The 10,722-nt window shown below is 43.8% G+C and overlaps 1 protein-coding gene across 3 annotated transcripts in view; it reads left to right on the top strand.

The window, feature by feature from the left end:
* Positions 1 to 10,297, top strand: part of TMEM87B (transmembrane protein 87B) — a 53,718-nt gene extending 43,421 nt beyond the window's left edge. For all 3 annotated transcript variants that reach the window (XM_037038622.1, XM_037038615.1, XM_037038626.1), the window contains exons 18-19: positions 5,083 to 5,113; positions 7,219 to 10,297. In XM_037038622.1, coding sequence (XP_036894517.1) covers positions 5,083 to 5,113; positions 7,219 to 7,278 — 91 coding nt within the window. In that variant the 3' untranslated portion in view covers positions 7,279 to 10,297. The remainder of the gene's footprint in view (positions 1 to 5,082; positions 5,114 to 7,218) is intronic.
* Positions 10,298 to 10,722: the final 425 nt, after the last annotated feature.

A 10,722-nucleotide genomic window follows, 5' to 3' on the forward strand; every position in this document is an offset into this window, starting at 1 on the left:
CCAATGACCCTTTGATTCACAGGCTGGCACTCAGTCTGCTGAGCCACACCAGCTAGGGCCCAATATGTACTTCTTAATCCCCTCACCTCTTCACCCATTCCCCCCAACACCCTCCCATCTGGCAACTATCAAAACAATCTCTGTATCCATTATTCTCTTTCTGTTCTTGTTTGTTTAGTTTATTAGATTCAGTTGTTGATAGGTATGTTGTTTATTGCCATTGTATTGTTCATAGTTTATCTTTTTTTTTCTTAAATAAGTCCCTTTAACATTTCATATAATAATGGTTTGGTAGCCCTGGCTGGTGTAGCTCAGTGGATTGAGCGTGGGCCTGCAAACCAGACAGTCGCGGTTCGATTCCCAGTCAGGGCACATGCTTGGGTTGCGGGCCAGTTTCCGGCAGGGGCCAGTTCCCTGCAGGGGATGCACGAGAAGCAACCATACATTGATGTTTCCTTCCTCTCTCCTTCCCTTCCCCTCTAAAGATAAATAAATTAAAAAATATTTTAAAAATGGTTTGGTGATGATTAACTCCTTTATTTTTTTTTTTCTTGTCTGGGAAGCTCCTTATCTGCCCTTTGATTCTAAGTGATAGCTTTGCTGTGTAGAGCAATCTTGCCTGAAGGTCCCTCCTTTTCATGACTTTGAATATTTCTTGCCAGTCCTTCTAGCCTGCAGTGACTCTTGAGAAATCACCTGGTAGTCTGATGGGAACTCCCCTATAGGTCACTAACTGCTTTTCTCTTGCTGCTTTTAAGATTCTCTTTAACCTTTGGCATTTTAATTATGATGTATCTTAATTTGGGCCTGGTTGCATCCATTTTATTTGGGACTCTCTCTTCTTCCTGTACTTGAATGTCTATTTCATTCAACAAATGAGGGAAGTTTTCTTTCATTATTTTTTCAAATAGATTTCCAATTTGTTGCTCTTTCTCTTCTTCCTCTGGCACCCCTATGATGCAAATGTTGGAACTCTTAAAGTTGTTCCAGAGGTTTCTTATACTATCCTTGCTTTTTTTCTTCTTTTTCCTTCTTGTTGTTCTATTGGTTGTTTTTTGTTTCCTTATGTTCCATATTGTTGCTATGATTCTCAGCTTCATCCATTCTACTTCTGATTCCCTGTAAATTGTTCATTTCAATTAGTGTATCCTTCATTTCTGAATGTATCTGTTTTTATGCTATTGAGGTCCTCACTAAGTTCCTTGAGCATCCTTATAACCAGTGTTTTGAATTGTGATAATTTTATAATTTGCTCATTTCCATTTAATTTATCTCTTTTTCTGGAGTTTTGATCTGTTCTTTCATTTGAGCCATGTTTTTTTGTCTCTTCATTTTGGCAGCCTCCCTGTGTTTGTTTCTATGTATTAGATAGAGTTGCTATCACTTCCTGTCTTGGTACTGTGGCCTAATACAGTAGCTGTCCTATAGGGTCCAGTGGCACAGCCTTCCCTATCACCCAAGCTGGGAACTCAGAGTGTGCCCTTTGTGTGGTCTGAGTACACCCTCCCCTTGTGACCGAGCCTGGCTTGCAGTTGGCACGTTTGGGAGGGATTTCCTTAGGTCAGTCAGCTGCAAGGACTGGCTGTGACCACTGACCACCAACCTCTGCCCTCCATGGAAGATCAGCTATGCAGGGGCAGGGGGTGGTGCTCCCATGTGGTCTGCAGTTATCCCCTGGGCCCACAGGCTCCGGGGTTCCTCGAGTGGTCCAGGCCAGGGTCAGCCACAGCCTGTGTTCTGCCCAGAACCCCCCATCACGAGCTACAGAGCAGTCCGCAGATAGCTGCTATTTGTAATGAGCCTGGAGGTGCTCAGGTGATGCCAAACTGATCCATGGCTGGCTGCTACTAGTGCTGGGCTGGAGGACGCTTAGCCAGAGGTACAGGAATTGGGCACATGCTGAGGCTGGTTGTTGCTTGTTTGAGTGCATTTAGAAAGATGTGAAGTTGAGTGGAGACCAGCCATTCATGTGGAAAAGCCACTGTTAACAGCTTACCTGGGTCATAAGTTGGGTGGGTCAGAGATTCGGGGATTCTCCAGGGCAGAGCAAACCATGTGAGCCAGGTTGGTAAATTCTCAGATATGGCCTCTGCCTGCCAGTTCTCAATGTTTGTGCAGGGAAGGCTCAGAAAAGGAACAATGGCCTCTACCTGCCTTTCTTTCTAGGAGAAAACTGTCCCCCAGCTCTCACCTTACTGCCAGGCACTTCAGTTCCTCCCTGTATGCCACTAGTGTCTTTCAAGCTGCTACTCCAGTGTGGCGCTGTAGGGCGTAGTCTGAGTAAGTCCATGTGTGGGCCCTTTAAGAGGCTGTGCTTGGAACTTCAGTATCTCCTTTCACCTACTCAAACCCTGCTCAGGATGTATCTTTCTGGCACTGGAACCCTGGGCTGGGAGGCTTGGTGTTGAGCTGAGACCTCTCACTCCAGACACATCCCCTTCTGAATTTTTATTCACCACATGTGGGTGTAGGACTGGCCCATTCCGTGTCTGTGCATCTCCTACCAGTCCCAATGGATGTGGTTTCTTTCTGTAGTTGTGAGACTTCTATTCAGCTCAATTTCTGATGGTTCTGACTGGTGGTGGTTCTGTACTTCAGTTGTAATTTTGATGGTTGTACAAGGAGGTGAGCCATGTTTTCCTATGCCTCCATCTTGACCAGAAGTCTCGATGCCTATCCAAGCCACTACATTCGATCCTGCTCCCTTTAAGCCCCTTCCCTGTAGTAGGTCACCAACCTCTACTCAGTGTTTTGGTGCTTAGTGTTGCTTTTCTTTGCTGAGGTTGGTTTTGTTTTAGTCTTGGCTATGTCCTCCCTCCCCTCTGCTCTTCACACAATCCCTCAAACTTCTTTTGTCCCACTGTGTGCTCATGAGCTTGCCATGACAGCAGAGAATCTGTTGGAAGTGGCATCCACTTCTCTGCTTACATGTAATTTCCGGTTTGTGGTGCTTTGCTGGAGATGCTGAAGACCACAGGTTGTGTGCGGCTTTGTTTGCAATCTGTAGGGATTTTGGGGGGTTTTGAGCAAAGGTGTGTGGAGAGATTCAGATTATGTGACGACTCTTGTCTTCCAGATTTGGCAACTCATTCCTAAGTACTTCAGAAGGAAGTTACCTCAGCAGAATCCTCGCTTCCTGGAAAGCAGTAGGGCTCCTGGCAATTTCCTTCATGTTTTAGGAAGTCATCACTCTATTCTTCTTCCTGTAAATAGAAATGATTTGATTACAGAAATTCCTTTGGACTATAAAAGACTGAAAGCCTCATATGTTCTGATGAACAATTTATGTGAAATAAGTAGAGCTGTATAATCCAAATTAATTTCCAGCATTTTAGATTCTTGGAAACCTGTGTTCACTTCTACTAACACAAGAAATTTAGCACACTGTTCGTCAAAATAAGTGTATGCTTCACATAGCATGTCTGGAAGTTAGACTTCATACCCAGGGAAACCTTTTTTGTACATCTGTAAAAATGAAACAAAAGTTTCATAAGTCATAGGAAGTTTAAACCGATGATGAATGACTGTGTGATACATTTCATCATGAGATATTCACATGTGGTCACGTTCATTATGGCTTTTCCATATATCTGATCAGCCTTAAAGGTCAGCTTAGCATTGTCTGCCCTCCTCTTCACAGCACTGAATACGTCTGAGTAAATTTTAGGTGGTTACTTACCTAGCAGACCCACTTTCGAGGCAGCTGGTATTTACTTGTGGACAAGGAGCTAAGTGCCCGGTGACTGTCCTCAGACTCGGGCTCTGCTTCCTTTGTCCCCAGACCTGCCTCCCGCCTGGATTTTCCTTAGTGATGTTGTTCCAGACAAGCTCCTTTTATTATCTCACACCAATTTGTCTCCCAGTCTCTCTCTTCCTCCCTCACTAGGGACTGCACCGCAGGTAGCATCCCCCCTTGGGCTTAAGTGTGGATGGATAGGACTTTCAGGTTGTGGCCTGGCACAGACGTGCCCTTCAGGTGCTCCCTCACAGCTTTCTCACACATTGAGGCTGCTTGTCTTTTTATCATCTTATCTTTCCCAAGCAAAGCTTCTCTTATGTAATTCTTTCTCTCTCCAGTGTACTGTTAGCTTACACCCAGCCAGTGACAATAAAGACATGGGATTAAATAAACACCTGATTCCATAAATATCTTACCACCTTTTATGTTTGCTCATCCCTCTTTTTTAAATACATGCATATTCTAATAAAACTTGTGTACACATCAGGTACACATCGCGATGATTTGATACGAATATACATAGTGAAGTGATGACTGGAGTCCACCTTACTCATTGCTGAGTTCTCACGGAAGCCCACGGGTTTTCAAATAGGACAACACAGCGCCCTCAGACACTTGCCGTGCAATCGGGCTAGAAACGGGCAGGGCCTGGCGGACGTGGGGTCGGAGCTGTGCGGTCGGAGCTGTGCGGTGGAGCCGCGTGTTTGGGGCCGTTTGTAGGTGTGGCCCCGGCGCTGACGGCCACCAGCACTGTCTCTTCAGCTCTGCTAGTCTCGCTTTCTTTCCACTTCTGCTGTTTCCATTTTGAAGTTATGATTACTCTCACATTTCAGTGTTTCTTACTGAAGTTTGTGGGGTACAGCACACATTCGTGAAAGTGTACACATTCTAAATGAGTGTATAGCTCAGTAAATCTTTAATGCAAGCGCACTCATGTAACCAGCACCCAGATCGAGAGGTGGAACACCGCCTGTCCTAAGATCCACCTGTTTCCTTCCCAGGCCGTGACCTCGCTTTCTCTAAGGCGCTGCCGTCCTGAATCGTACCTATAGATGACTTGTATCATCTACAGGTGCATATTCAGTTTTTAAATTCTTGTTCCTGAAGGGGTCATTCCTTCTGGGGGGCTCTATAGCATTTCATTGTGTGAATGTGCCAGTTCGCCCCCTTGGGGCTCTTCGAAACAACAGTGGGGAAGTTCTCCGTGGCGCCGGGGAGCCGGTCTGGCTCCTTGGCTGTGTGGGGCTGGGAGGCGGGGGTGGGGTGCCGCGTGTGTTCACACTCAGCTTCCGTAGCTACACCAGCTTTTCAATAACCATCAACTGTTTTTTCTTTTATTTCAGAGCTCTTCCAGTGCTGGTAGATTCAGATGAGGTAAAATATATTTTCACTAACTTCCTTGGGGCTATTATTTTTCGCAAAGTAGAAGTGCATTTCAGAAATTCTGAAAGTTACTTTCTAAAACAGTTGCAGATTGAGCAGGCTAAAAGACACTTGATTTGTGGGTAAAGTTTAAAGGAACTGGATCTTCACGTAAAACAGGAGCGAGATAAATGCTTGTTGCTGGACCGGGCTGGCCAAGAGATCCATGTGGTTTTTTCCATAAGATAAAAGACACAATATTTTTCATTTTCACTGACAACTTTATTGATTTGGCACTTTGAGTATGTCGGCTCTCTCCCAGGTGGTACAGCGTCGATTGCTCTCAATTCTCCATTTGATCGCTGTCAACTCCCACCAGTGCTCCTGGCTGCGAGCATCGTTCAGTGAGAACGCGCGGGCACAGCCCTCACAGACCACTTTGGACATGTTCCATCAGTCACAGCACCTTCTCCGTGTACCCCACAGATCTTTTATAGCATTTCAGTTGCATTTTTACCTTTCTTGAAATAATAAAGTATAACATACCTAAAATGTTACATATTTTCTTCCATCTTCAATATTAAAATGGCTACACAAAAAGTCATCAATTTGATAAATTTTTTTTCGAATGCATGCTGATATGACAGCTGTCAATACAATATAAACAAATTGTTTTGAGTGACGTTAAAGACAACTAAGTGCTCCTAGAGCCATCTTATGGAAAAAAATCAAACTTTTTGGCCAACCCAATAAAAGAGGGAAGAACTATTCTGTGAAGTTTTGAGTATCTCGTGTACGGGGAGAGTTAGGAGATGGCTGCTTTGTCTGAATAATCTCATACTTGCCAATATTTTGCTGGGGTGTTAGAGTTTCTGACTGAGTTTCATTTACTAAGGACATTTGAATAGAGGATGCAGATAGAGGAAGGGTTGGGGAGGGACTTAGTTATGGGTCATCTGGACATTGGAAAGTGGCCCGAGACAGGCAGGAGGGTAAGGATTACTGAGAGGAGGGCTGCGGGAACATCAGCTTCTGTGGAGGACAGTCGGGGGCGGTCAGTGGTGCTGAGGGGTGACTTGCAAGGAGGGAGCCACGGTGTGTTCCCTGGGAGGCAAGGGCAGCAGCTTTGGCGTCAGCCTGGGCCCTGACTGTCATGGGGTGGGAGTTCTGAGAGGCTCTGTGCACATGTGCCCGGGTGAAGAGCAGCCAGGATTTATAACTGCCGTGAAATTCTTCTCAAAAGGGTCTTTATAGCATTCATTTGATAAATCACTGATTTATAATTTAAAAGTTCATTCATTGGTAAAGTGAAGCCAGTCTCCAGATAAACTCCCGTCCCTGCCGCTCTCTGGTAACTCTGAGCTCAAGATGTGCTCTAGCTAATGGGATGTTAATGTTTCCTGGGCTTCTCAGCAGGTAATTAATTGACTGTATGGAAAGGTGGACCCCAAAAAACCTGGAATTTATTTATTGAAAATCATGTGTTTATTCTTACATGTTTAAACTTCAGTCACCTTCAAAGTCCTCTCCTTTTGATGCCTCTTAGTGCTTCTGCCATCTTTTGTTTCACCTCTTCCACATCAGCAAAACATTTCCCTTTGAGGACTTTTTTCATTTGAGGGGGGAAAAGGTCACTTGTGGCAAGACTGGGTGAATAGGGAGATTGGGGCACAAGGGTCCTGCCGTTTTGGGTCAAAAACTGCTGACCACTCAGTGTGATATGGGCAGGTGTGCTCAAAGTCACCCATCATGAAATGGGCAAAAACACTGAGAGTCTTCAAAACAAATTTCCTGAGGCCAAATGCAGCCTCTCACAACAATGCCAGCTGGCACACTGATCCAGATGGGTTCCTAGAACACTCACCTAGTGAGGGAAGCTTGTACTACCAGGGGCCCACCCTCCAGAAGATATTTGTGTTTTTGGGGGGTCCCCCTTGTATACACTAGGAAATATGGGTTATATGGTTTTATTTTTTGTATCTAATACTTCTTTGCATACTGTGGAATATACTTAGTTCCCCACAAAAATCATGACTATTGAAAGATTAGAGAATTATATTAGGTTCTGGAAGAATCATCCACACTTTTGATGAGTATCTTTCTTTCTTTGTTTTTAGGAAATCATGACGAGATCTGAAATGGCAGAAAAAATGTTCTCTTCAGAGAAGATAATGTGATTGGAACCACGTGCAGCAAACCTAGTTACCAGTGAAGGACTCCCCAGGACTCGGAAGTCACGCAACAAGTTCTCACTGCATCATTAGCTTGAAGTCTGTGTATTAAAATTAAGAATTCAAGTGGTGGGTGGGTTCTACACCCTTTTTAAGCAGCTCTTGAATGTCAGTTCCTGTCCTTTAAATTGCTTGGACCTAGAAATAATGTGAGAAAAGTATTATGGTCAATATATGCCCAAATGACCTGAGCTAATGAGTGGCAGATACATGGAATGGGTTATATCTTTTTCCTGGAAAATATGGCGCTTCCAAATTTTAACTCTTTTGGTTTGTTCTTAACATAAACACTTCTACTGTTCTTCCCATGACCTTAGAGGTAGACGAAGCGTGCTTAGACACTGCCTCCATCTCCTGGGTTTCTAGTTAGCTGGGTGCAGTAAGAATTTCCTTTAACTTTTGTACCAAAGTGGTTTGGTAATAAGTGACATTTGGTTTACATTGGAACATAGGACATTTACATGGCTGTCGTGTGAGAGTGCACACGTTTGCACAAACACCTGGTTTTCATTACCATGGCGCACATCACGTCATGGACATCTCTCTTGGAGTTCAGTGGACACAGTACATGGAGAGAGAGGTCTGAGGGTCACTTGCAAAGATTCGCTGTGCCACTGTCCCCTCACTCGGGCTGTATGTGCATGTGCTGCTGCTGAACCTGCCTGGGGCAGGCGGTGGACACCTGGCCGCGTGGTTCCCCAGAGCACTCCCTCCCGGGGTTACCCTGGAGGAAACTGGGACCTCACTCGTATGTAACCGTGACATACTTGATTCCTAATATCACATGTGTTTCACTGTACAGTACATCACTGTTAGTCTTATAGCTAATTTCTTAACCTTTAACCATGGGTTATGCATTATTTTGTTACATTGAGGTGTGCAATTTGAAATTTTTTGTTTTAATTATTTTTAATGCAGAACATTCTAAACTTGAAAGGCCGTTGAAAGTAGCGTGATGGAGATGTGCCGTTTGCTGCATTAGTGACCAGAGATGCAGGGCTGATGGGCATTTAGAGCAGAATGAAGTCAGGATTGTGTGTGTCTTTCTTGGAAGGAGTTCTAACCTTACAAATCAAGACTGACTCCAGGGAATTATTGAGAATCACAGAAGTCTTCACCAGTATAAACACTTTAATATAACTTGTCTGGTTTTTTATTTCATTGTGAAGCCACAAAAATTTTTTTTTCAAAATTTTTTCTTTGGGATTTATTTCTTATTTACCTACTTCACAAGGGCTAGTAAAAAAATACTTATTTCCAATAGTAATGTCTCTTGAAAGATACTTTCCAGTTTATTTTCAGTGGTGACTTAAACGGTGTTGTACTGAACGGGACACACTGGTCAAGGTGCCGTGACTTTGGGTGTCCCTCCTGGAGGGGTGCCCGCGTTCCTGGTGTAGGTTCCAGTCCTGTCTCAGTGTCCCGCTGTCCTGGACTCCCACCCCGTGCATTTCCCAGCATTCATGTTCTCTCTGGTTTTGGTGTGTTTCACCCCCAGCCCAAGTTGTCTCAGATCAGGAGGTGACCACTGCCCTATCATTCCTCAAATTTTTATCTAACACCACTGCCTGGATTGTGTCGAGGCAGATTCACCCCAACTCCTATAGCTGAATTTTGAATGTAATGCTGGGCGTCTGGCCAGTAGGAGCTGCTGGCTAGTGGGGTGAGAGTGGGGGCTGATGGTCCGTGTGGGACAGCACACTGCCTCTGACCTAATCACCTCAGTGGTGTTGATGAAAACGCTGCTTCCTGCAGCCGGCAAATTAACAAATTAATTGACGCTGGAACCTAGGTGGCTTAGCTGCAGGCTGAAGTGCAGGCTTCCCTCATCACCCAGAGCAGGTAGGGTTCCCTCCTGATCACCTGTCAGAAATGCTGTTTTCAAAGGATCCTCACTGTATCTGTCACTGTCCGTGAGTGATCATTGTGTCCTCTGCTGATATCCTGTGACCAGAATCAAAGGTTTTTGGGCAGGGGCTTCTGAGCCATCTCATATGAACAGGAGGGGGCGCCGTAGGGCTGCTTGTTGTTCATGGAAAGGACACGGGGAAGCAGCATCCAGGGCCACTGTGAAGCTGTCATCCTGCTTCTGCCTGAAGGTTCCAGAAATCGCTCATCAATGTCAAATTAGTTTATTCTTATGATGCCCTCCAGATGGGTCTTCCAGTATATTAATGAAGAGATCTGAGAATAATAGTCCGGTTTTACGTTTTTCTAGGCAGAAGGCTTAGAAAAGCATTTTGCAGTTCATGTTAGATTTGCATGATGTGTGAAATTCACTTAAAAGGGAATTTTTACTATTTGGGCTAGGTTAGTATTAGTATCTACTTTAAAGGATAATTAAGTTTATTTCAGAAATAAGAAAAGGTGAATATGTGGATTTTTAAGGCTGAAAGATGATGCTTCCATACTTTTTCTGTAAAGAAAATAATTTTTTTAATCTTTCCTATCCTGTAGAGCAGACTAGCTTTACCCCTGTAATATGGTACATTATGTTTGCACTACTAGAATGTCAAGGCTGAAAGTATAAAAATGTACATATATGGTTGATTTTTTTGTATCCTCTTTTAAAAAGGGGTTTGAGTCTGTTGCACTAAGCTACACATGACTGGTTTAATGTTGAGCTCTTATGCTATTTACAAGTCCCTGGTGTTGGCACTTGTATCTTTGTACGACCGACAGCGTGTGGTCGGCAGCACGGAACGCCAGTCTCATACTGGCAGGTCAAGTTCTAACATACCAGCTGTGTAAACGGCAGATGAACTTTCATTATGAGAAAGTGTACATTATAATACTGGAGCTCAAGAAACTAAGAATACTAAGAAACTTCTTAAGAAATAGGAAAACATGTATTTGGGAAGAAAGTTTAGGGACTTAAGTAGTTATATTTTTCTATTTAAAAAGTTAAATTATTCTATAAGGAAGAAGTTTCTTTGAATGTAGGACAAAATTATTTCAAAGATTTTTGTTTGAAAAAAATGATGTATTTTGTGCCTTAATATTTGTTCTGACTTTTAATAAATTGCTTTCTGAAATTTTGGATATTAATTCTTGATAATATCTATTAGTGCTGGATTGTGTCAGTCTGCAGAAAACATAGACTCCAGTTTATGGAAGGGCATCAAATTTTTAAGAGGAGGCACAGCTAATTAACAAACATGTAAAAGTGTGCCCTGGCTGGCGTAGCTCTGTGGATTGAGCGTGGGCCTGCGAACCAGACGGTCGCAGTTCGATTCCCAGTCAGGGCACATGCCTGGGTTGCAGGCCGGTTCCTTGCAGGCTAACTACCAGCAGGGGACGCACAAAAGGCAACCATACATTGATGTTTCTCTCCCTCTCTCCTTCCCCTCTATAAATAAATAAATAAAATCTTAAAAAAATAATTTATTT

Source organism: Sturnira hondurensis, unplaced genomic scaffold (genome assembly GCF_014824575.4).
Source record: "Sturnira hondurensis isolate 20B ecotype Veracruz unplaced genomic scaffold, ASM1482457v3 Scaffold0002039, whole genome shotgun sequence".
Taxonomy (NCBI): domain Eukaryota; kingdom Metazoa; phylum Chordata; class Mammalia; order Chiroptera; family Phyllostomidae; genus Sturnira; species Sturnira hondurensis.